Source organism: Lipomyces oligophaga, assembly GCF_038497815.1.
Source record: "Lipomyces oligophaga strain CBS 7107 unplaced genomic scaffold V1516scaffold_9, whole genome shotgun sequence".
NCBI classification, from domain to species: domain Eukaryota; kingdom Fungi; phylum Ascomycota; class Lipomycetes; order Lipomycetales; family Lipomycetaceae; genus Lipomyces; species [Lipomyces] oligophaga.
Window position 1 is genome coordinate 209,619 of NW_027117793.1, and position 26,302 is coordinate 235,920.

A 26,302-nucleotide genomic window follows, 5' to 3' on the forward strand; every position below is an offset into this window, starting at 1 on the left:
ATCTTGAGACTTCTGTTCTGCCAATAGTTCTGTATATACAATAGACATCGAATTACTAAAAACTGGACATGAGAAAATTACAGAGATCAGGGGCGCTCATGTTGGTCAAAATAAGTCAATCATGTTCTTCCCAATTTGCAGCGACCGAGGACTCAAAATTAGTGACTCAAAATCAAAGCCGAGAGAGATCGTTGCAGTTTACTGCCACTGTGCCGAGAAGAAATACGATGAAAATAATCGTAGAAGTAACTGAGAGCTGCCTGTTTCGATTATTAAGATCTTGTTTTTGAATTATCGTGAATAGGCAATCCTATGTCCACATCAGGTTACTTTTATAAAAGCATTGTCTACGAAAATTTCGATTATCAGTCACTAATCTGAAATAAAACGCCGTCTCACAAAAATCTCACAGCCCGGGCCATGATGTGATCAAAGCGGCCCTGACGAGACATACGAATTGCCGACCGGTCTCTTCTTCCACAGTCGGTATTGCCGGATCAAACTGAAGCGCCATGGCGGAAAGACCCACTGGATTAGGCAGATTGTAAAGTCCAATGAATCATTTGAATCATGCTAATCAAACTACAGCCCTTGGTGATGAGGCATCCAGCCATTTGCACCTACAGACTGGACTGGGAGAACTGAATGATTTGAAGACGGTCATCTCTCTCATTTGACCACAGAAAGTTCAATCACCATGGGTTCCTACGGCGACCATCATGCGTCCGGCACGGGCCGGATGCGGGAATCACCTTCGGCTTATCTGTGGAGAACCGCGAGCCTATCGAGATATAGCACTACATTGCGCTGCCCAGGTCGTCGCGCAATGGGCAATCTTTCGCCTGTGCGCTGGTCCAGCTTATCAGTGTATTTTGAGCTAGCTGATTGCATCAGATGTGCGAGGACCACGCAACACCTTGACCCACAGCAATAGATAGCGCTCGAGCCCAAAAGCGAGGGGGGGAGTTGTCATGAACAGGGATTTGAAGATAGAGAGAGGAAGCGATGGCTAGAGGCTCGAAGGTGGGAAATATCAAAGTGCCCGCGACTTCCGAAAATGCTAGTAGCCATCTCGAAATAGTAAAAACTTACCGAAATGATATCGGAAGTTCCATGTACTTTCACTAGCGTCTAAGCATTTATACGCAATTTTTATCCGGCCAAAAAGAATTGAGATTGCGATTGCGATTGCAACGCCTATCATTCATGGCATATCCACTTGCGATAACAACCGCGTCTGCCAAGATGCGGTGTTATGTGTCCATACACCCAACCATCTGAAGATAGGCACCGGGACCATGGCCCGTCTTCAGGTTGTGCGCAGCTGGGGTAAGGCGAAATCACTATCATTCCCTAGAATAGAATAGGGTCCAAGCATTGCTGAACGCGGTGATAGGATGATAGCCCATGATCAAATGAGCGAGAACAGGCCCTACTGGCCACTGCCTCGAAATTCTTGGCCGTCCCCCTCGAAGCATAGGTAAGACACAATCACCGACAGGCTCGAGCAGTAGATTTACTGAATAGTCGGGCATCTTGAGTTCCTGAGCAATTTTGTTTTTTGTATTTTTTTTTTGATATTGACCGTCAATTCAATTCTTCGAAGAGCGACTGCACTACATCGCCCATAACGATCATGATTTTTCTACGGATTCAATTTACACCGACAACCGATTGCGCCTAGCCAGCCGTAACGCCTTTGCGAACAAACAAGTGCAAAAAAAAAGTACCTGGCCTGCAGGCGCAAAATTGGCGGTGAGGAGTAAAGGAGAGCGCCTCGTTTTTTGACGAGAAAAGGATGCTGGTGCTTAGTGGGCATCCGGTGATTCTTCCGGCTCCTCCGCGACGTTCCGTCAGTCTTAGTTATAGCGACATTCGACCGAAATGCGAAGCGTAAGATAGAATATCCACAGTCTTGTAATTCTGTTATATTTGTATTTTTCCCATGTATATAGAATCCCGGCTCGGAGAACAAGCTGCCAGTAGAATCGGTCGGAATTGCCGTGATCTGAACAGTTTCTCGTTGACCAGCACTGTAGCGCTCTTATCTGCCTCGAGCCTAATTTCGAGAGGACTCCGATAGCAGAACAAACTCTAGCTGTGCAGAGCACTGATTAATTTTACATTTTTGCCACTGCCAAGCTTAACCCTATTGGCATGACCCGCTTGCAGATAAATCTTTGAAACCAGCAGTAATTTGTCGAATTGTGTCGCCCTCGTACCCGGTTCAATCGCTTGGGCTTCCGCCGCCCATAGCTCTGACCATGCTGCTCTGTTATCAGCGACGAAACCACACTGCAATCAGTCTGACTTCCTTTGGTTTTGCCCGAGATGTCCATGGATTGCTTTTACTCAGCAGAAGTTGGCAAAGATTTTCACATGAATTTCACCAGTTCAATCCGACTACAAGTTTCACAGAGTATCAAAATACTTGCATTTGGTCCTTCTAGCTGCTGCTACATATGTAAGTTCATGTTCAGTAATCTTCAAAGCTCTTCTTCCCCGCCTGAGATGAGAGGAAAAGTCATCTGTAGGTGTCATGTCCTGTGCTCATATTTGGTGTGCCAGTGCAATAAATTTTACCCGAATAATTGAAATCTCCCTATTGGTCCCTGAGAATGCACTTGCTTTCATGGTCTTTGCGGCCAGATAGAAAGACCTCTCGAGTTTTCTGCTGCGCAGGGAGCGCTGATATGTCTCTTATCTTCTAGTGGGTCTCGAGATCCAGTTTCGTGCGGGCACTGTTTCAACTTGACACTCTGATAGTTGCCTATACAGAAGTACAATCCGATAGCAATTATTTGGTTACTCAGCCGATGATAGCTGATAAGTTCATAATCGGAATAGATTATATAAGATGCCATGATATCCTGGGAAGCGGTCTTGAGTGTTGCAACGCGAGAGTCTAGTTACAAATGGCACATTGAATGGGCCTTTTATTTTTATCTTGTATTTGTCGAAAGCAATTATGAACTATTTAACCAGATTTTCGCCAAATTTGCAGGGAGCTAGAGTTTCCAGTGCTGCGAACACAATTATAATATTTACTCCCCATCGGAGTTCTCATTAAATTTCTCTACTAGATCTGCATTCGTATAACCCATCTTCAGACATTTAAATGTTCCGCATTAGCTCTGGCTGGGAGTTACCCGCGACGAAATTTCATCGCAGACAGAAAGTGAACTATTGCTGCGGGATTTTTGTGCTGCGTAAGGTCGGTTTGAAACCAAAACCTGCAGAACGTGAGCTTCACCACCCAACCTTTGCAGATCCATAGTTGCGGCAAAAGCGACTCGAATTAGAGAGCCGCCATACAATCATTTGTTACGCTTTATGCTTAAAAAGAAAGATGCGTGATTTAGCTGGCTTGTAGAGTAATGGCCGTTTAGAAGCTGTATTTTCCTCATCTGAGAATAATAAGAATGGATCTGTGCTTCACCATACAACGTATTCTAGAGCTCTGACGTTGTGTCGGGTTTTTGTAGCAGATCTTTAAATCAAGCTCAATTCGAACTCCATATAGTGACTGAGAACTTATCTTCAATCCCAGAAATACGAAGTGATAGCGGCGTGTAGTTTCGAGTTCATGTCGAGGGCCACAATTAGACACCTTCGTCCAGGCACTTTGACCGAATCCTCGGTGTCTAGTCTTGTGGTGAGACGCCGCTTCGTCGTCTTGCCCTCTGGAGAAGAGCTACCTTAGCTCACGAAATCCATGTGGAAATTTATTATGATTTAAGTCTGATTTTTGATTCAAAATGGATTTTTTTATTTTGTCTAAATGTATCGTTGTTCGCGAAATACGAAAATAGGGTCGACTCGACATTTTACGATTCCACTTTATCAAGCAATATTGTGGACGTCAAGTGCTCCGTCGTTGTCTTGGCTTTCATGCTCCATCCACCTTGATCTAGCATCTAGTCAACGCAACTTTGGCAATGATACCGCACCCTAGTGCCTTTTTTATCTACCAAGTGTCACGGATATCAAAGATATCAAAGATATCAAAACCATGCGAGTTATCGCATATATTGAGTGGCCGGTATTTCGGCAAAGATTTTTCTCGGCTGCGTTAAGCCTGAATATATTTTGCGTTTCCTATAATGAATCTTGGCTCAATTATGATCTGACATCCAGGATTCTGTATAAAGACTAAATATCGCTCTTATAGCGCTCAAGAGAAATCTGCCGGAGTGCTCATACTCATGTCAAAGTGATGCTCAAAATGAGATTCCTTCCTTCCAAAGCAACTTTGAAACAACGGGTTTTATATGATCGCGAAGCAGAGAATGCTCGGCTCCAAGCATTGATAAGCCTTACACTTGAAGAAAAAAGAGAACGTTTTGCAGACCTGATAGACGAGAATGTTAAAGACTTTGTACCGTCCAAGATGGCCAAGTTTTGTGGTAACTTTTGGGATACATTCCATAAGCCTCCCAAGGAGAGAAAATATGTCCAGAAGCTGGACCTAAATATTCTGTATGTATAGTCAAGCACTATGATTCCACTTTCTATATTAACATGATCCCAAAATCAGCATATATTGCCTGCTTTCATTTTTCATCAAGACTCTAGATAATGGCAACATTTCAAATGCCTATGTATCTGGCATGAAGGAGGATCTCAATCTGTATGGACAAGAGCGAAATTTATTTACGACCCTGTTCAATGTTGGCTCAATTCTTGGGATGGTTCCTTCTCAGGTGGTTCTGAATCATATTCGGCCATCGGTCTATCTTCCCTCGTGTGAGATTGTGTGGTCAGGACTGGTCATGGTCATGGCCGCGTCTAAAAACGCAAACCTGATCTACGGGATTCGATTTTTACTGGGATTTTTAGAATCTTGCGCATATCCTGGATTCGCGCTTGTTCTTGGTTCTTGGTATCGGCCCGATGAACTGGCCAAACGCATGACTTTATACGACTGCGCTTGGGCGATAGCCTCTATGTTTTCAGGCTACATTCAAGCCGGAGTCCATTCATCTATGGACGGATTGTCCGGTCTTGCAGGTTGGCGCTGGTTGTTTATTATCGACGGTCTCATAGGTATGCCGATCGGGCTACTGGGATACTATGCCGTAGCCGACTTTCCAGTAAATTCAAATGTTATCTGGCTCTCCCAGCAAGAGAAAGATTTTAGCATTGTTCGCATGCATGAGGTTGGTCGTAAGCCTCCTCAAGATTTGACGTTGAAACGCTTCCTCAACATTTACAAGTCCTGGCGGCCCTATGCATTTCTGTGGCCTTGGGTTCTGTTTTCAGTTTGCGATACCACGAGCTATTTCAATCTTTGGCTAAAATCTCTGGGAATCTATTCTGTCGAGAAAATTAATGTTATTCCTACAGGTGGTTATGCACTTGGTCTTGTATCTGGATACACATATGCGAATTTGTCAGATAGGTTCCGGACTCGATGGCCGTTCTTAATGTTTGCAGTGTTTGCCTGTTTCTTGGGTAACCTTCTTCTTGCCATTTGGGATATCCCTTTCGGATTAAAATATTTTGCATTTTTCTGTCCAAATATCGGCTATCCCCTTTGGGGGCTCATGCTCACTTGGTCTGCCGAGATTTTCCAAGATAATGCCGAGCTGCGAGGTATTGCCGTTGCTACTGGGTCCACAATTTCTAACGCTATTCAAGCTTGGCTTCCCTTGTTAATTTTTCCAACTACGGAGGCTCCACATTACAAGATCGGATATAAATTTACTACTGCGCTTAATTTCATTGAGGCTCTAGGTGTACTGAACTTTTTGTATCTTTCGAAACGAGAAGCAAGAAGAAAGGGCAAAGTAATGAACAAATTTGGCCTTATGGTTAACGCGGAAGATGCGGCAGGTGATATTTTCCGTGATGAAGGAAGCTTAGAAGGTGGTAAGACTTCAATTGTCAACAGGGATTTCGAAAAGAAGGGAAGTGTTGAGGTCGCAGTCTCTCAAATTGAATTGAACGAGATCGAATTTGAGGACGAAAAGCAGGTTAGAATGGAGTAGTAGGGACTCGCTCAGTTTCCTGAAAGAAAAAGAACATTTTAAGTTTATATAGTTTGAAATTTGAGAATATATTGGAATTATTATACTGTAATTCTCGTCACGAACGCTAGTATAGTATGAGGTTAGGAAGGTAGTAATAGTTCAGCCTGTCAGAAAATGCTTACTATATTCTGAAGTGTTTGCAGAGTGGCTCACCATGCCGGGAAACAAGTTCCTTGAGGGTTTCGAGTCTGCTTCTCCTGAGCCCTTTAGGGATAGCTTAATCATTAGCTAAAATCCTTCAATCCTTTCGGATGAAGTTCAGCGCTGACTTTAAATGGAGATCTTCTATATTTTAGTTCTCGATTTGGAAAGTGAGTCGTTTTAGTTGTTTATCCAGAAGTTCTTGCATAGAATTCACCAGGATCTGTTTTTAACTACCCTTGTTCTGAACCGATAACTCCACTATATTGTTTGACAGGTTTAAAATGCAGCCGTGCGCATGGTTACACGACCATCTCTAGACTTGGATTGGCACAAGAAGGGAGTAGTCTTGCTGAACTTCAGGTCACAAAGATGAAATTTTAATCCGACGTGTAATTCAATTACAAATTCAATCAGTTATGAGATGCTTGACATTCTTGAATTGATAAATATTTGGCCCAATGAATGAAGATTTCAAATCTTATTCAGCCACTCATCTCACGGGACCAAAATTCAGTTGATATGGAGCAATTTATCTCATAATCTAGTTCGAGAAATAATAACTTGAGTCGTGATCCTCATTTTCAGGTTTGGTTACTATCGCGATAGGCTAGTCCCAATTGAATCAATACAGCATCGAATGCATTTCAGACGACTGACATAGAGTTTCGAGGCCCTATTTTTCACTGAAGAATGGATTATTTAGTTGTATGATAACCTGGATGATACCACAAAATTGGCTGACTGAGAACTTCATTCTTTAGACTCTCCAGGGTTGTCTAGAGCTCATATACGCTTTGTGTCGAATAAGAGAGGAAATTTCAGTAGATTTAGTTTGATTTTGGACATCCAATAATTAACTGGCTGCTGTATCACGAACATCTTTTCGACTTGGTAGCAAATCAGCCGTCTCTTCATGTTACGCTAAGTGAGGTGTTTTTTTCTACATTCATAGATCTAGGAATGTATTACAATTAAGTTCTTTCTGTCTGCTGTCTGCGTTCCCGAATGTTGCTGAGTGACCAATCTGTTATGTGTTCAGTAACTGTGAATATCGAAATTTTAACTCGGATCTCCAAGAAGCAGCTTTAACTGAAGTGACAAGAAAGACTAAACAAACATAGTCAACTAATTTGCTTATATGATGGATTGAATCGTATTGATTGGGTTGTCATGTCGAGGAAATGTGATGATCTAGAACTCAATTAGTGGCGACTTTGGACAAAATGTTTGATTCAACTTCACCCCTCTCCAGCGCTAATTATTAGTTTCTGCTCCTAATAGATACACCGGCAAACTTTCTATTGAACGCTAAGCCGATAGCAGTATTAGTACGGCTAAAATTGGCCTTGCTGGATGATAAGCATTCAGAGAGATAGGAAAGATAAGGAAGTACGAGTATATAAGTTGCGATAGATTTCTCCTAGCTAAAATTTGTTTGCTATTTCTTATGCAGACTGTTTACTGATTCAGCTTCGAATCAGTGTTATAATTATGAAGAGTTTCAATTTTCTCCCTTTGGCACTTCTACTTCTTTCTCATGTGATTTATGTTCAGGGATATGTTGTGTGCGCAGCCGAGATCTTCATAGATCATACAAATGTACTCACCGGAGATTTGGACATTGTTGACACTATTGCCGTGTGGATTGATGGTGCTCCTGCCTGTGATTTTGCCAGATGTAGCCCCATCATCAATTTTCATGCTGATGGAAGCACTAGCTGCAAAATAACATATCGAGGTGGTGCTTGGGGAACAGAAGGAACTTTGAAGATCTATCATGCAACCCCTTCTATTGGGGAAAATTTTGCAAGTTACACACACAATGGTCATAAATATACTCTTGTGTATAGAGGAGAGAAAGGAAAAAATTATGGTTGTGGACTAGGAGAATTAAATGTAGGGGCATATGGGTGCTCAGAGACAGACTGGGTTGGATAAAAAGTTCAAGAACAGAAAATGAGTACTTTTTGCAGCTACTGAATTTTGAGGATTAGCTTAAATATTTTGTCATGACATGACATAAATTGCAAGCTAATAGAATGGTAGTGATCGACTTATTTGGTAGTTTGTGAATTGAGAGTATTTGAAATAAGATAACAATTATTTGAAATGTAGAGAGCAATTGCTGAAATAGAGAACGGAATAGAAGTCCAAGTCTCGTCACGTGAATTCAGTCTGTACACCGTGGTCACCAAAGAATATTACTTTCACAAAATATGGAATTTCTTATAGTATATATATGCCTCTTATCTTGCAGATAGATTTTTGAAAATTTATAATCTCAAAAGACACAAAGACATAAGATTAGATAGTGCAGTTTTGTAAGTTCAAACACATTTCTGTTATATTCTAATAATCTGAATGGTCGATTCTCGTTGCAATGAATCCTTACACAATATGTATCACCCAAAACGAAAAATCAATATTTTAAATGGATATTGTATATAATCCGCATAAAATTGAACATATAAGCGCTTCAGAAATTGCGAGCGGATGTTGTAGTGCTATAGATTGTTGGGTTCACTCAGCTATCACTCGAACCCAATAAGCCCTAATTGCGATATCCAACTAATTTCTCGCAATCGTCCATATATACTGAATGTTTTATTATCTTAAATTTCAATCCACTAACTCCCATAAGAAAGATAGTCTAGGATGAAGAATGCAAGTAATTTCTGCTTCTGATCGTTCTACAGCCGTTCTGATCTACCTAGCCAATTCATCTTGGCATCCTCTTGACAAAGCTTACGCACTCTTCTGACGTTACGCACATAATATAATTCTTGGTAATCATGCTCCACAGCTACTTTGACTACGGTTTTTTTTTCTTAGCTGAATGTTCTTATTGATATATCTTTCACAGCTTTCCAAAGAGAAATTATTGTTGTATTATAATTATGTATCAATCAGCAGACACGATGTTTAGTCTCCACGTGAGTGGCGTACATACTCTGTGGTGTTCAGAACCCAGCGGCCTCATTGGTGGTACACGAACCGGTCGACCTGGTTTTGCGGTCCTGAGCTCTACAATTGCAGCTGAGCTCGACACAGAAAATCTTTTGGTTGAACCAGACTCCGCAATTGAACTGGTTCATCTTGCCGGACAAATGAACTATAGCATTCCGAGTAGGTGCACGATCAAAGCAGACGGAGGTGGTTATGCTTATTTTTAAGCTTGTAAGTTGAGTCTTGATAATTCTATCAACGAACTCGCAAATAAATTTGTATATGGCGAAAGAGAAAAAATACAGCGCTCTATCTTTCGAGTAATTATCAGTCGAATGGAGATGCAAGCTCATCGTAATTCTTCGTCCAATAAACTCTTGGCTGTCCCGTTTCATCCGTGATTTGCTCGTCTGACATAGCTCTCTCTGGAGTCGTCATACGTCGAGCTTGATATCATCTTAGCGAGTCATTACGATTTCGCGACTCAAATAATTAGGCTGCAGTGCTTGACAGCAAGTGGCGTATCAACTCTCGGTTCTGCTATGCTGGAGGTTTCTCAAAATCATAACGTCCTGAGTTGTAAGCCTTCTAATAAGGAGGGTACTATTAAAAGTATTATGCAAGCAAAGACTTGCAAATTGCATTTGCGGATACCATATCCACATTATCTTAGAATCTTGTGACAGCAGCACTTATCCTGTTGGGTTCATTACCAACTGATCTTGGCAACACTTTTCTTTCACCTTGCTATCTAATACCATCCGATATGCCACTTTCCGAAACTACTTCAGATATCTACTGCCACTGCCATTCAGATGAATATAAATATCATTAGGTTATCCTGCCCTGCACAAATATTCTCTTGCAAGGCCTCAGCTTATATCGAGATTTATAACTGCATTTGATTGGTGGTGAAGATGGGAGCTGTTGACATTGAGAAAGTGCCAAAGGTAATAAAGCCTTTGGCTAAATTTTATAACATGATTACGCCAAAAGTTACTCTCACTGGTCCAGATGATTACCGTGGCATTCCCACTTCAGAATGGAACAAGGACGATATTCAAGTTAAGTTTGCTGATTACTTCGATATGGAGGAACACTATGTGCCGAATAAATTTCAGAAATTTCTCGGTCAGTTTTGGGATACTTTCACTCTACCACCCAAAAAGAGAAGATACATGCAGAAGCTTGATGCTAACATCTTGCTCTACTGTCTCTTATCGTTCTTCATCAAGACTCTTGATAATTCCAACATTAGCAATGCATACGTCTCTGGTATGAAGGATGCTTTACACCTTTACGGTAACGAGCGTAACCTTTTCAAAACTTATTTTAATATTGGATATATTGTCGGCTGTATTCCTGCTCAGTTCATGCTTTCACATGTTAGACCTTCCATCTGGATTCCAACATGCGAGTTTATCTGGTCTGGTCTTGTAATGGCCATATCTGGTTGCACGAGTGCTAGTCCTGTATGTTGCAGTTTTCTGTATTTAACATGGGGGGAAGGGCAATAGACTAATAGTTGTTTTAGATATATGGTATTCGATTTTTGATTGGATTTTTTGAGGCTGTTGCTTATCCAGGTCTAGCTATGGTTCTTGGCTCTTGGTACCTCCCCCATGAACTTGGTAAACGTATGGAACTGTACGATATGGCATGGGCTATAGCATCCATGTTTTCAGGTTATATCCAAGTTGGCGTTTATGAACATATGAATGGTCTTGCAGGTTTTGCAGGCTGGCAGTGGCTATTTATCATTGACGGTATCATCTCGTTCCCTATTGCTTGGCTAGGTTATTACTCTGTTCCTGATTTCCCTATCAACACAAGAGTTATTTGGATGTCAGAGTTGGATAAAGAATACTCCTATGTTCGTATGGAAATGGTGGGGCGCAAAGCACCAAAGAAGCTAACTATAAAGCGCTTCTTTAAAATGTTTAATTCTTGGCGTCCATATGGTTTCTTGATTCCTTGGTGTCTGTTTAATATTTGCGATACCACAGGATATTTCAGTTTGTGGCTAGACGATAAACCAACAAATAATTTTTCCACTCCTCAAGTCAATGCCATTCCTACAGGTGGTTACGCTATTTCTCTTGTTATGGGCTATACTTCTGCGAATCTGTCCGACCGTTTGGGCGGTTACCGGTGGGCATTTATTCTTCACGCAATTTCGTGGTGCTTTCTTGGCAATCTGCTTCTAGCCATATGGGATATTCCTTACGGATTAAAGTTCTTTGCATTTTTCTGTCCTGATATAGGCTACTCCACGTGGGGTATGATGTTGGCATGGTCGGCGGAAGTGTTCCAAGACGATGCAGAACTCCGAGGTATGCTACCAGCGGTTGGTTCTACAATTTCAAACGCTATTACGGCGTGGCTTCCGCTTGTCATATTCCCATCCTATAAGGCTCCTCATTACTCTTGTGGTTATCAGATTATCACGGCCCTAATTGGGGTTGAGTTTCTCGGGGTTTTATTTATGCTGTACATGTCTAAGCGTGAAATACGAAAACGTGGCCGTATAATCAACGAATATGGTCTTGCTGTCGATGCAGAGAATGCCTTCCAACTTAGGAATGCGGTTGGTTACAGCAATACTTCAATCATTGAAGGAAAGGATATTGAGGCAGGGTCTGTCGTCTTGGAAAGTATCAAGCCTAAGTATGACGACCATTCCAATTCTATATCCTCAGATGGGGAAGATGTACTTCAGTATAATGAAAAGAAGGCATTGTAGTTGTGTTCATTTATTAGTCTGCTAGTCTACAACCTAGTTTGTTTTGTGTTACCTTTTGATTTGATATCAATAAAACATTGAAGATATCTAAATTAATATATTTAAGTATAAAAATTTTTAAATTTATGCTTTTGACTCATATTGTCTCCGCGACCATCCAGGAAGCTCTAGCAAAATGATGGTAGAAATCGTCGCTTGCGAACAGTTTCGATGTCCAGGAGCCGCAGGGGCCATTGTGCAGCGGCCGAGAAGTAGGCGACAGCTGCCCAGCGCTTGGCTTGGGAGGATGCAGGAAATGGTGCTATTTGACTTAATAATAGAAGACCCTTGGCCGGCTTCTCTCCAAGAGCTAAGAGATATTTTGGCGGGGATATCAGGAGAGACCCAAGAGGATGTAGGAAAAATGCCGATTGCAGGCCGTGCAAGAAACTCAGGGATCTCGGCGGGATTTCCTATATAGAGAGCACAAGGACTAAGAGTAGGAAAAGCAAAGCATGACCGAATAATCATAAAGCAAGAACATGCTGCAAGGATCCTAGTCAAAACACAGGGTTCTGAAGAATATGGCACGGGACAAGGGGTATCAGAGGGTATTGAAACTGGTGAATCTTTCGGACGTATCGGTTCAAACTCGAGGGAACTGGCCGACCAGAGAGTTCTTAAGAGACGAAGGAAGAGAGAATGTCACTTCGACACTTGATTCTGATTTCGATTCTAAAGGATAATCGACGCGGCGAGTCGAAGCCGTCCCATGTGGACCGTGAGGTGCATGCAAGTGGGGCTCAGCGCGGAGCGGCAGTAAGCGGAGATGATGAGAAGTAGGTCCTTGACAAGTCCGGGCAAGATGGTGTTGAGGGTGCGCAGACGGCGGATCGGGGAGAAGCAGGAGAATGACTTTTAGATGCTGGAATAGGAAAGAAATAAGTTTGAACTAAGAAATGTAGATTGACCCGTGAGCTTATCACTCCCTCTGTGAGTATGAGCTACGGGCATGTCTGGAAGCTCATACTCTTATCGGTGCTCCAGATATCTGACTTTCCTGCCGAGATACATCTTTGTCTTAGTTAGAGATTGATCAGCTTGAGGTAAATGTATTTTCTCGAATATTTTTGATTTATCCATGTATGACAAAAGCCCTAGTTTTTAGGAAAATTTTTCAGTCCACAAACCGGCAGCTCGCCCGCCTAACAGCGCAGTTGGCCAAGGGCTGGATTCGTTAGAACAGGGGCGCCAATAACTACCGTTCTCGTCAGTGTACGAAAGGCTGTCTTGGGGGCCACATATTGACTTTGAGTCACGTCGCCGCACGCGTCGCTGGGCCAGACTTTCAGATTTGCATTGCAACGCGAGAGCAGATAGACGGCAGAGCGAAACAATTTACGACCCGAAGATATATTGAGAATTGCGAAATGAATAGAAGAGCAGATATGACTTTGACTGGCAGACTAGCTGTGTATGGTGTAATTTGTAATGTAATGTTTGCGAATCAATCTGTTGCATCTGACCATCTCGAGTCATCCTGGAAATACTGACCAATTTGACAATTTCGGGGGCGGTGGTGGCTTCATATGACGGAAGACTTTGGATTTATTCGTTCTACATATAGTGACGTGCAAGCATTTTTACTCCCGATCATGATATCAGTCGCCAGAGCTCAACACAAGAAACTGTAAAATGTGCGCTATATCTGAAATTCAAATCGGCATATGAGTCTTGTCAGTCTGCATGCGTGGAGCCAGAGGAAGCGGAATTATTAGTGTCTCTTATCCGTGCTTGTCTTATCGCGACTTTGACCTCCGCGACGAGTCTCTAGAGAGCATTGACTCAAACTACACTGGCTTGTTCGCTTGCGGCCAGTGCTTCTTGGTCTCACGGGTTTCTTCCGTTTCGCTCGACTCTGCCAAAATGTCCTTGCGTGTTCAGCGCCGAGCATGGACCTGCTAGCAAACCTACGTTTGCATCTTTATCTCTGTCCTGCTTTTGACATCCTCCACTTTGCCTTCTATCCTGCCGGCTACTCTGATAGTTACGATAACTGTCCATTGCTGGTGGCGTCGTCTCGTATTGTTCTGGGAGCACTTCTAGTCTATAAATACAGGTTTTCCTCCTCTAAAAATACAGTATTTTGGTCTCGTAATTCAGTCAGTTTTCTGTGTACTCAGCTCATACTATATTCCTTTCCAGTCTTATATCTCATTGCTACTAGTTATGACTGTTGCAGACTCAGTGGCTGTTCGGCCATTTGTCAAACTATATGACATGGTTCGCCCGAAAATCACGGTCACCGGAGCTGAAGACTATCGTGGCATTCCTGTCCAGGAATGGAACAAGGAGGATATTAGCATTCGATTTGCTTCATTTATTGATGAAGCTAATGCTGACTATACTCCAAACATGTTCCAGAAATTCCTTGGTCAGTTTTGGGATACTTTCACTCTACCGCCCAAAAAGAGAAGATATATGCAGAAGCTTGACGCCAATATTTTGCTCTACTGTCTCTTGTCCTTTTTTATCAAGACTCTTGATAATTCCAACATTAGCAATGCGTATGTTTCTGGTATGCAGAAAGCTTTGCATCTTTACGGTAATGAGCGTAACCTGTTTACCACCTTTTTCAATATTGGTTACTTGATCGGTTGCGTTCCTGCACAGTTTATGCTTTCATATGTTCGTCCTTCCATCTGGATTCCCACCTGCGAATTTATTTGGTCTGGACTTGTTATGTCAATTTCTGGCTGTTCTAATGCTCACCCTGTAAGGTTTATTGATCCTTTTAACCAATTTATAAGCCTAACACAAGATAGATCTACGGTATTCGATTCTTAATTGGATTTTTTGAGGCTGTTGCTTATCCCGGTCTTGCTATGGTTCTTGGCTCGTGGTACCTTCCTCATGAGCTTGGCAAACGTATGGAGCTTTATGATGTCGCCTGGGCTATTGCTTCTATGTTCTCGGGTTACATTCAAATTGGTGTCTATGAACATATGAATGGTCTTGCAGGTTTCGCAGGCTGGCAATGGCTATTTATCATTGACGGTATCATTTCCTTCCCAATTTCTTGGCTTGGGTTTTACTCCATTCCAGATTTCCCTATCAACACACGAGTAATTTGGATGACGGAACTTGAGAAGGAGTACTCATACGTCCGTATGCAATTAGCGGGACGAAAACAGCCAAAGAAAATGACCTTAATGAGATTTATCGACATTTTCAAAACATGGCGTCCATATGGTTTCTTGATTCCTTGGTGTTTGTTCAACATTAATGATACTACAGGCTATTTCAGTTTGTGGCTTGATTCTTTACCGCAATTCTCTACTCCTCAAGTCAATGCTATTCCTACAGGTGGTTACGCTATTTCTCTCGTTATGGGTTACGGTTCTGCGAATCTTTCAGATCGTTTAGGTGGTTATCGATGGGCATTTATTCTCCATGGCTGTGCATGGTGTTTCCTTGGTAACTTGCTTCTTGCTATCTGGAATATTCCATATGGATTAAAGTTCTTTGCATTCTTCTGTCCTGATATTGGTTACTCGACATGGGGTATGATGTTGGCATGGTCGGCGGAAGTTTTCCAAGACGATGCTGAATTACGTGGTATGCTACCAGCTATTGGTTCTACCATCTCATATGCGATCAATGCTTGGCTTCCGGTCGTTATTTTCCCATCTTACAAGGCTCCTCATTACTCTTGTGGCTATCAGATCATCACCGGTTTGCTTGGAGTCGAATTCATGGGAGTTTTATTTATGCTGTACATGTCTAAGCGTGAAGCCCGTCTGCGCGGCCGTGTTATCAACGAATATGGTCTTGCTGTCGATGTCGAGGATAGTGTTGCACTTCGTGATTATCAAATATCAGATGTTGATAGCAAGATTGCCAACAATAAGGATGTTGAGGCGGGCAATGTGACTATCATTAGTGCATTGGAGCCGAGGGCTGATTCGATTGTTTCATCTGAGGATATCAGCGAAAAGAAAGACAAGTACTAACTGTAAACGAGTTTCGTCTTTCTCTGTTTGATTATAGCATGTCGTATATAAATATTTCAACGTTTAGTGTTTTCCTATTTCCTGTTCCAAGCACACATGTAATATTGTCTAGAGTATTCCATAGCTGAAACAAGTATTGCTCTCGATCCTGCTCAAAGTGCCAGTTACAGTTGGTGATGCTAGTACTAGATGCTGTAATTCTTGTATTTTGGAAATATTTGATTATCTGTAAGTATCAAAAGAGTCCAAGAATACAGCCACTCAGAGAAAGTTGATTATAGCGTTCGTACAACATGTGAATTCAGTTCTGGTCTCCAGATACTCTCCTTATAATGCGACCAAAAACTAATATTGCTGCAGAAATATAGATCTATCCTTTCTGGACTTTATTTATAGAAATGGAACAGTCACTCTGAAGAAGAACAGAAATGCTGAGCAAAGAGCGCACAAAGGAAAGCACAATATCGCGTAACAGATCAGCATTTGCACGCCAATAGTGTTACTCATCGTTCAGTTTATTTATTTAAAAGTAAAATCCTGATTCTCAAGACTGATAGCATTGTAGAAAACTGTCTATAATTCTACAATTAACAAGCGAAACAAGCTTTATGCCAACGTAACTAGGCTACGAATTTATGGACCTATGGAGTCTATGCACTTAATTGCTCCAGGCGGCCGAGTATATGCTTCAAATCGTTGAAAGGGCTAGTAGAGTTTTTTATCCTAAAAAAGCCTTAAAAATCTACTCCATTATTAAATGTCTCATTATCAGATATCAGCCGTACTCAACTCTGAAGACGGTCAATCGAAACAACATTTTGCCCAGGTGCATTAACCACATCCAATAAATCTACGGATTTAGTTATCGAGTTTATTCAATCATATACATAAATCCAATAAGGATTTAAGTGCTCTATGTTTCCCGTCATATTTTTATTCTTCTATGATGCCTGCTGTTTTCTCCTTATACATGAGCTGCTATGTTCGCTGGCCTTGGAAGCTAGATCTTGCGTCAGCTCAGTCCCAGCTGCGTTGAAGTAGTGGCTCGAGTACAGGATAGCTACATGGTCGTAGACAAGCACATCTTATGACCAATATGGCTGTTGCAGTTATACGAAAGTAAACAAATCACTAATATACAATCAAGCAGACAAACCTGCGGAACTACGCATTTGGAGGCATGCGCATTTAGGAGCGGCTCTGCCTAAAGTTATAGGCCAGGCGTCCTAGCTTTAGAGTAACCTAGCTGCAGCCAGGACTGTCTGTCTGCGTGGAAATGTTAAGACCCAACTACTAGCAAGATCGCCTTTGCTAAAGGTGGCACTCATACGCTGTCGGTCAAGCTGAGAGATGAAGATATAAATATCTCCAGACCGCTCTCGCAATATCGCATCCGGGACGGCGGGATGTCTAAGCGCATGCCAGTAAGGAATTAGACGAGGCCGGTTTAGCCAACTAATGGCGGTATATTACGGATGACGTCGTCCAACGCCTCACATTCCGCCTGGCTTTGGCTCTGGCTGCTCTGGCCATGACTCCGCATGTTGCTATACTTTTTTTTCTCCGACGGGATTCTCGGCTCCATTCGCAGAAGAGACAGCTTAGTAAAGTGATGCGAAAGTCCCGAGGATAACTCATTTCACTGTATGTCGTCGCGTCCGTCAGCGAAATCGCACGAACAAAAGAGGCAGGTGTCTTTAGATGTTGCCGTAGCGGTTGCGGTTCCTTGCAGCGCTCTCGAGTGGGACCGTTTAGCTTAGGGCGGCATGTGTCTAAATCGTTTGTATTTGGACGGTTCCAACACTAATACTCGCGTGTCTTTGCAGTTACGCCAAATGGACGCCCAGTGGCTTGTCTGTCCGGTTTCCCACCACGTAGTAATTTTGTTGAGAAAGGACGCCGGACGTCAGACGCTAGACGCCAGAATAGTCGGCGAACGAACAATTTATCCAGCAAACCGACGACGACCTTCTTCCAGCGTAGACTAAGCGACCGAGACAACGAGCACAGCGCGCGCGCCGAGAATCCCCAGCAAAGTCTCCTGTTCAAGGCAGTAGAGCTTAACTGCTAAGCTTAAACCAAATCTGCCGACTAGTCACTCTGCTGAGGTAATTCGTGTCTCCCCAGGTGATCATAGGTCCCAGCTGGGTTTGTGCGCTGCGCGTTAACCATTCTCCAGATCTCTCGCCGTCAGAACACAAGCGGCAGCCCGGCCATTTCGTCTCGCGCTTCCCAAAGTTTTCTATGCCAGCAGACCGATCCTTAACTGGTCGACCTGGTTTTGATATTGTGTGTGCGTGGCCGAATCTCTTTGGCTTTTTTGCGGTGTCTCAAGCAGCACTCCGTTTTGGTTTGGGATCTGAATCAAACAGCATAGTCGCAGCACACTCGCCAGCCAGATCAAGCCAGTTCAAGCCGGTCGTGTGTCGCTTCAGCGCTCCAGATCCTGCCACATCAGCCGTACCTAGGCCATGGACACCAGTTTAGTCGCTCCCGGAGCACTTCTTAATGGCACAGGCAACGTACCCTCCGCTCTGCAACCTGGAATCTCGACTGGTATGCAGGGCCCGGTTGTTCCTGCCTCCATCCAGCTCGCTTCGGCCGGCCAGGTCTCTGTCCTGCCTGATAGTTCCATCTCGTCCGCAGGATCGATGATGCATCTGTCGAGCGCTGGTGCTTCAGTTTCTAGTACCAGTCCTGGCCTGATCGTTGGCAATCCTGCCGATGTTGGTCTCGCCGGAACCAATGCGTCAGAGCTGCGCACGCTGTTGCAGAAAATAGGTGCACAGCTCTTACCTATCTACGACGATAACAGTACCGGAGGAGAGGAGGACATTGTTCTCTATCGTCCTACAGAAGAGTCTTGGAATCTTTGGTTGAAAGAGCAGAAGATGTATTGTAAATGGAACACGCATAAGCGAGCAAACTACCGGAAGGCAAACGTATGTTTTGCAGCTGAATATTTTAGTGTTCTTTATGACTGGATTTACGTGATACTGACAAGATAACTAGAAACGAATCCAAGCTGGTGCTTTAGATTTCAAATATGTTTATTTATGCAATCACGCGAAACGATACACTTCCCAGCATAATCCCGACGTTCCGCCTGAAAAACGCAGGCGAGGTAAAGAGACAATCAAGGTTGGCTGCCACGCAAAAATTGTTGCTCGTCAGTATACAGATGCAAACCAGATCGAGATCAGGTATTGGTGGAGACATAATGGCCATGCCCCTCCACGTCCCATCGACTGTTTGGTAGATCGAGACGATGCAGGTAGACAAGAATGGTTGCGATTGCGTGTTTGCCAGCTGTACACTATGGAACCATTTATGGATCTTGCTCTCTTCACAGTTGAAGAAGTGGCTAGTTTTGAACAGGATCCTATTTTGATGAGCTCCTTGCCGGAGATTTTCCATGTATTGCATATCAAGCCATCCTCGATCTACAATATGGTAAGAGAGCAATTAGTGCAATCATCAAATTGGCCTGATAGTCCAGTTCGAAAGAAAGTTCGGATGTGGCAGGAACTGTTTTCAGAGCTCAATTCTACTCTTGGATTGTTCTATCAAAAAAATGGTGCACTCGATGACGTGCCGCTCTCATCTCTGCGGGAACTACTTGTCAGCGCAAAAGCGCAAAACCGTAGATTTTATGAAGTTTTATTTCCCTCAATACCACCTTCGCTAGTCGGATCTGCTGGATCGATTCCGACAGTCTCTCAATTGCAAGTGCAGCAGGCTGCACAAGTTTCCCCATATCAATCGCAGGCACTTTCGCCTGCTCAACCACACCAGTCACAGCAACAGCAGCATCTGCCTTTGCCGCAAGCTGCATCACAACATCTACAGGATAATTCAGTCGACCAAAAGTCTCTACTGCTGCCTAACCACTCTTTGCAACAGCTTCATCAAAGTCCTCATCTCACCGCAAGCCAGGGTTTGCAGACTCCGGTGATACTTTCGCCTGTCCAAACGCATGCACAGGTGCCGGCGCCTCCACCACCTCCGCGGCCACCGCCGCCGCAAAGTTCTCGACAGCAACAGCCACAAGATCCCCTACTGGATACTGTGTCGGTGATTCAAGGCCATACAATACATGTACATCCTCAAATTGGATACCACACTTCGCAGCAAACGCAAGTTCAACGAGGGCGAACACAAGACGATCAGCAGCAGCAACATAATGCAAGTGGCGGAGATTTACAGCAACCGAGTCAGCAGCCGCATACAGCAGCTACGACGCAACTGATGAGTGAACAACAGCAGCAACATCATCAGCAGCAGCAGCACAATGAGCAGCAACCGTCGCCGATGGTGCCGCAGCAGCACTTAGCGCAGGCCTACAATGCCATGTATGGACAGGGATATAGTATTCCGACTATGTTGTCTCGTGCGCCGAATGTATGAGAGAACGGGTGAAGGAAGTCGAAAGGAACAAACAAGAGCAGGGACAGAGATGATACTGATCAATTTGATTATACCGTTGCAAGGGGGAAGAGGGCGACGATTACGAAAATGTATTTTATGCAAGCTAATGTCGAGTAACTATGGAGTATGTGAACGTGTTTTGGATTTGCTGAGTTTATTTATTGTCTACGTTGGATTGTATTTATTCTATTTTATTTTACTTACTTATGGTTTCTGTATTATTTTATGCCGACAGGTTCTAGACTATGTAATTGACTGTTTAATCAAGAGGAAATAGACGGAATATCTGGACCTGGGTGACGACCGTTGTACCGTGAGCCGTGCCATTCGTTATGGAATTTTTTCCCAAATCGCCAGTCGCCTGCTGTCGCCCTGCCAAATAGCTCATTTCGAACGTCCGGAACACGCGTTTCCGATATATTTAGAACATTCACAAGTAGGCCAGAGTATCCCGTACGCATTTGACTCCCTAAAAAAACTTCTCCTCTTGAAACTCGAAACGATCGAAACGTTGTCACGCTCGTTTGGCTATCGAGAGTTCCAGGGATCCCGCTCTTCAAACCCCTCACTGCTGTCGACGAGTCTGTGGGTTTCCCTTTTTTAAGCTGGCCGCGCGTCCTCCTGGCTCGAGGCTGAGCACAGCTGGGAGAAGTGAGTGAGTCGATACGCCACGTATGGCGGTGCGGGACCACTGGCTCGTGGTATAGTGAAAACGGGGCCCGTCGACTTGAAATCTGGATTGTTTTCTTCACCTTCAGCACTGCTTTAATTTTGCATAGGTGTTTAAAACGAACCGCACTTCTCGAATTCTGGAAATTTCGTATTCTGTGTCTGTTTGCTCTTTTTTTTTCCTTCCTGCAAGCCCGCGAACATGGACGAATTCTTTTCGATAGACGACTACTACACGGCGCCTCTAGACGAGGCCGCTTCAGCTCAAATGTTTGTTCCATCATTTCCTGGCTCCGTGGGCATGTCGATGGCAGCAGTATCCGCAGGAATGTCAGAGACTGGGTTGACTGTGTCTTCTTCCGATGCTGCACCGTTTTATAATGCTATGAATTTGAATGGAGAACTGCACCGCAGTGTTGGCGCGATCCCTGTTTCAAGCTCGATGAAGCAGCAGCCGGCAGCGACTGCATCTGCACTGGCACTCGCTCCTGTTCCTGAACGATCTTCGCGATCCTTGCGATCGTCGACCAAGATGAGTTCTGCGCCGACCGCTCACACAGCTACGACGGCCAGCGTTGGCGAGTCAGAGTCAGATGGTGATGAAGAGCATTCTCTCATTCCTCCTTTGCCCTCATCGAACCGCTCTTCAGAGCCTGAGGACGAGGATGAGCGTCTGCTGGCTTCGGAGGAGGGAAAGAAACTTTCGTCAAAGGAGCGACGGCAGCTCCGTAACAAGGTGTCTGCTCGCCACTTCAGACTGCGCCGGAAGGAATATATCACTCATCTCGAACAACTCGTTGCACAGAAGTCTTCCGAATCTAGCACGCTTAAAACCGAAAACACCCGACTTGCCGACGAAAACAAACGTCTTCGCGAAGCCCTGTCAGCTTTGTCACTGTCTCCTTCTTCTTCGCATTCTGCAATGTCGATGCCTGTTTCTATGACGAACTCGCGCTCGACCTCGGCTTCTTCATATCTTTCGCCTTCGTCCGATCATGATGCGGACATTGGTCATGTTGTTCCGCAGCAACATCAACAGCACCATCCACAGGCCCTTCATCATCATCTACGAGGTCCTAGTGCTATGACAAATTACGACATGATCCCTAATTCAGCGATTTCGCCTTCTCATAACCATTTAGTGGGAAATTCATCATTAGTCTCCAACATTTCCGTACATGCCGACCATACGATGCATGAAGGTGAGTTGAGTGACTTCTTCAAGTTTGAGCACGCCAGCCACAATCAAGTCGACTCTCATGTCTCTCAGCTGGCCATCCAGGAGCCTCAGCAGCAGCAACATATCACACCTCGTCTAGTGAATCTGATTCCTACGTTCACACGTAAAGATACGAATCCTAATATGGTAAACTGGGCGCTCGACTACGATAATTCGACGGGTTCGCAGCCTTCAGATAACGATACTACGAACTCTTGCCTACCTTCTAGTAACATGCAAGTTTTTAACACGCTTGTGCCCGAATCGCTCGCAGAGCTGGAAAAGGAGGCGCTGAATGCGCAAGATCAGACCGCTCTTCCAGGGGCTGCAGAAGGGGATTTGCAGAATATGCAAACTACAGATTCTACGCAGACTACGATCACCTTGAATCTGATCTCGCCTAAACCGGATAAAGAGGAGAATGGGCCATCTGCATTAAGACCGCAGACTCAGGAGGGTATCTGGGAAGACGCGCGTAAGGCTGCAGAAGAGGTCTACCGACGTTTAGGTGTTCATCTCGCAGGATTAAAGTTGGACGATCAGCAAGCTGAGACTGAGTCAAGGGGTGCCACTGGATCAACTGGAGCGAGTGAGACAAGTAGAAGTAACGGACAAAATTGAATGAATGGTGGCGAAGGGACTTGGAGGAGTCGATGTATTTTTGAACTGGCTACTGCTACTGCTGGGGATGGGTGGATGCTTTTTTTTGTTCTGCGTTTTTTAACTATATATCTACAGGCGTTTATCGAGGTTTCTGCGTGTTGAATTTGTATTGCTTTGTTATTTTGTTTACACTATTATTGGTTTATATCTATGAATCGAATTTGGTTTTGATGTGAACCTCCTGTAACACTCAATGAATTGTAACTTGACCCTGGGCTTTGTCGATGTTTACGTATGTGATTTTACGCGTAATCACCACCACTCTAGTGGCTGTGTAATTTCGATCGGAAGAACCAGTACAGTACGGAAGTACAATGCATAAAAATTATAAGTTCTGGTATGAAGGTCGGTAAACAATAGGGTTTGAGTTCGCAGTTGATATTTTTAGAATATTTAAGAGACTTGAATCTGCCAGTATGCGAATCTAGAATCGCTAACTTGAACGTTGGGCTTACTGTAACTGACTATAAATGTAATGGAATATAGAATAAGGAATGAATTATCAACCACCAAAACATGTAATGAATATAAAACCACAGGTCTATCGTCACAAAAAAGGATATTAATACAACTGCAAATGCAGCAAATGTAGAAAGACAAAAGTAAACAGGAATGAAAATGCTATCAAAATCAATAAAATGAAATCCAAATACTCTACCAAAAATTAAATCCAAAATCATTATCATTTTTATGCCCAGGTACCACTTCTCAACTGGAGCAAGTTCTGAACACATTCAAATTCTTTAACACTTTGCTCAGGTCCTCGAGCGTGCGTTCGAGGAACGGAAGATAGAGGAGGTAAAGTCATGTTCTTCGGTCCATTTTCTTTGTTCTCTTCATGATTTACTACACTGTGATTATGGGTTTCGATTTCTACCTTGGCTTTACCATCTTCGCTCATTGTTAGTCGAAGACCCGAACTGACACTTGTACTGGCACTGCTGGTGCTGCCAGGAGAAATATTAGTTGGACTGGTCGATTCGCGAAATACGAAAGATTGTAGCGTAGGCAATACATATCGAGGCTGGAAGTGAGCAGGCAAAGGAAGGTTAGGCAAAATCGCTAGCCGAGATGAAGGCGGCGATGAAAAGCATTTTTCAGCTGGAAAAGAATCTTGATCACATGGGGGGCTAACAATTGCAGCCATTGACATGACATTTGTGGAAGATGCAGACACAGAAGTCAAAACTCCTTTGGTTAATGGCTTATACTTCGATGCCAGTGGCGATGATCCGGCTGTTACCGACGGCATAGCAATTCCGACAGGAGTTGGCGTCGGCGGGACAGGCGACGTAGACGATGTAGATGATCCTGCCGTTGTCATCGCTGCGGTTGCTGCGACAGTAAGAGAGGAAATCGGTGGAATTGAGTCTGAGTTTGCACTCTTCAGTGAAGGGAACTTGAGTGGAGGGAGTGATGTCGGTGACTCATCTGGTCCAGGAGAGGAAGACCCAGAATATAAGCTCATCAAAGTAGACTTTGATGACGTCGTGGAAATGGAATTAGACGATGAAGATGATAAAGATATATCACTGCCACCGCTGTGTGTAACGGTCATACTAGCGAGACCATTATTCGACGCGTTCAACTCGGGCGTCGAAACTGTTTTTCTTGCTTTCAACATCCCAGAAAATCCGTCATGCGGTGCGGGCGTCAAGAGTACACTAAGACTAGGCCGTGCAGGCGTACTCGCGTTAGTTTCATCAACTTCGCTTTCGTCTTCAGTCTGCTGTTGGTCGGCATCTGACATTGACTCCACTTTTCTCTTAGACGCGAGAGCTTCAGCTTCCTTTGTACCTACGATAGAACGCATAGATTTTTGTTCGTGCTGTTGAGCACGACGCGATGATTGTCGACGATTCTGAAACCAGATCTAAAAAATGCCCACCGGTTAGAATTAATTATTCGCACAGTTGTAGGGAAATAGCATCGTTTACCTGAACAGCTTTCTCCGTCATTCCGACGCGTTCAGCAATCTGCTGGCGAACGTGACGAGGAGGCTTAGCACATAATCGAAATTCGGAGTACAGTATCTGAAGCTCATTCGGCGAGGTTCGTCGTCGTTTACGACGCGCCAGAGGCGCGTTATCGATTTCAGGCTCGCAGTGCGGATACGTCGAAGGGGAGTGCGAGATGAACGCGTATGTTGCGGTTGCAGTCGTCTTAGTTGTTATCGTAGACGTCCTTGTCGTCGATGGCGATGGAGAGGATAAAATTTTTGAATTTCCTGATATCTCGGGTGCTTGCTGGTGAGCCAACATTGTGGAAATGAGCCTGGTTGACAATATTAAGTTGGACAAAGTCGATTCTATCTGCGTTCTATCACGCAAGTATCAGTCGTCAACCCTCTATAGAAATCAAAGCAAAATCAAATAGGATGCAACCAGAAACCTGAAAATATTAAAATGTTTCTGAACAATTAAAAAGGAAGGACTGAGAGGATAGACAGACAACAGCCTTGAAGATCAAATCACAATCACCTGGAATGAAGAGCGCGCCTTTACAGGCCAGGGGGAAAGGACACATGCAAGGCGTTGTTTACATTTTCTCGTGTCAACGACGCGTCTATTATTCCGGGGATTGAAGTACCGCGTAAACATTAAAAAAAACGCGGTGTATTTCTACCCTAAATATTAGGACAATTAAGAAATGAACCCGGACCCCTCTCAACTGCCAATTGTTCCCAACTGGGAAAGCTCAGTGGTTTTCCAGTCCCCTTGGACAATTTCACTTAATTAGCGAGCTGGTGCATTCAGACAAATTCCGTCACAGGATTACAAAGTTTGTTTACTAGGACCGAAAAAGAAATCTAAATTTATGTATTATACTTGTAAAGAGTTCAAGCCAACGTCTCAACCTCTTTGACAATGTCATCATATCCCTCCCTGTATTCGCTCTCCTTACCATCTTTTTTGTCCTTTTTAAACCCGCCTGGAACAACCATAATACAGCTAGTAGGCCGTTTCGTTGCGCCCGCAGAGCCTAAATCTTCTTTACTTGGAACAAACACGTAAGGCACGTTCTGGTCTTCGCACAGGACTGGGATATGTGAAATAACATCGGCAGGCGAAATGTCTCCCGCGATAACAACTAATCCTTTGTCGCCTTTTCGAAGCGACTTCACAACTTCCTTGACACCTCGCTTGACATGTTTTTGTTTAGCAGCTAGATGTTGTTAGTTCTCCTATATGTAGAAAAACGAAGATGCAATGCTCACCTTTTTTGACGGTCTTCATAACTTTCTTATTCAACTTCTTTGGCGCAAGTGGATGTGCAAAAGGCAGCTGAGCGCTTAATCTAGATTCATATCTGTCTTCTTCTTCTCCCGTTTTTGATTTTTTCTTTGTTTCTTCCGTTGTAGCTGGAGTTTCGTCGATCACCATTGCGTCAGGCTCAGACGCTTCTTCCGGTAAAGACTTTCGCTTCTTTTCTTTCTTTTCCTTCTTGTGACTATGCTTTTCATCGG

General features: G+C 43.7%; 7 protein-coding genes across 7 annotated transcripts; 5 read left to right on the forward strand and 2 right to left on the reverse strand.

Moving 5' to 3' along the window:
• Window positions 1-4,086: 4,086 nt before the first annotated feature.
• V1516DRAFT_579433 (major facilitator superfamily domain-containing protein) lies at window positions 4,087-6,091 on the forward strand. Its single transcript, XM_066919253.1, has 2 exons — window positions 4,087-4,479; window positions 4,538-6,091. Exons 1-2 carry the CDS (start codon window positions 4,217-4,219, stop codon window positions 5,988-5,990), a joined length of 1,716 nt encoding a protein of 571 aa, XP_066775180.1. The 5' UTR covers window positions 4,087-4,216; the 3' UTR covers window positions 5,991-6,091.
• A 4,011-nt stretch (window positions 6,092-10,102) lies between these two features.
• V1516DRAFT_629694 (major facilitator superfamily domain-containing protein) lies at window positions 10,103-11,865 on the forward strand (the record flags this gene model as incomplete). Its single annotated transcript, XM_066919900.1, has 2 exons — window positions 10,103-10,594; window positions 10,657-11,865. 2 exons carry the CDS (start codon window positions 10,103-10,105, stop codon window positions 11,863-11,865), a joined length of 1,701 nt encoding a protein of 566 aa, XP_066775181.1.
• Window positions 11,866-14,073: 2,208 nt separating this feature from the next.
• Window positions 14,074-15,857, forward strand: V1516DRAFT_666598 (major facilitator superfamily domain-containing protein; the record flags this gene model as incomplete). Its single annotated transcript, XM_066920758.1, has 2 exons — window positions 14,074-14,619; window positions 14,670-15,857. The coding sequence occupies 2 exons, from the start codon at window positions 14,074-14,076 to the stop codon at window positions 15,855-15,857; spliced, it is 1,734 nt and encodes a 577-aa protein (XP_066775182.1).
• A 2,471-nt stretch (window positions 15,858-18,328) lies between these two features.
• V1516DRAFT_687771 (uncharacterized protein) lies at window positions 18,329-20,264 on the forward strand (the record flags this gene model as incomplete). Its single annotated transcript, XM_066923749.1, has 2 exons — window positions 18,329-18,799; window positions 18,870-20,264. The coding sequence occupies 2 exons, from the start codon at window positions 18,329-18,331 to the stop codon at window positions 20,262-20,264; spliced, it is 1,866 nt and encodes a 621-aa protein (XP_066775183.1).
• Window positions 20,265-21,585: 1,321 nt separating this feature from the next.
• Window positions 21,586-22,716, forward strand: V1516DRAFT_606389 (uncharacterized protein; the record flags this gene model as incomplete). Its single annotated transcript, XM_066919276.1, has 2 exons — window positions 21,586-22,027; window positions 22,205-22,716. Coding segments are annotated over 2 exons (954 nt in total), but the record flags the coding sequence as incomplete, so codon positions are not given.
• Window positions 22,717-23,159: 443 nt separating this feature from the next.
• Window positions 23,160-25,386, reverse strand: V1516DRAFT_580578 (uncharacterized protein). The gene is made up of 3 exons (XM_066919254.1): window positions 24,774-25,386; window positions 24,638-24,709; window positions 23,160-24,562 (listed from the first exon to the last, which is right to left on the reverse strand). Exons 1-3 carry the CDS (start codon window positions 25,095-25,097, stop codon window positions 23,525-23,527), a joined length of 1,434 nt encoding a protein of 477 aa, XP_066775185.1. The 5' UTR covers window positions 25,098-25,386; the 3' UTR covers window positions 23,160-23,524.
• A 289-nt stretch (window positions 25,387-25,675) lies between these two features.
• Window positions 25,676-26,219, reverse strand: V1516DRAFT_629691 (uncharacterized protein; the record flags this gene model as incomplete). Its single annotated transcript, XM_066919898.1, has 2 exons — window positions 25,676-26,001; window positions 26,054-26,219. The coding sequence occupies 2 exons, from the start codon at window positions 26,217-26,219 to the stop codon at window positions 25,676-25,678; spliced, it is 492 nt and encodes a 163-aa protein (XP_066775186.1).
• Window positions 26,220-26,302: the final 83 nt, after the last annotated feature.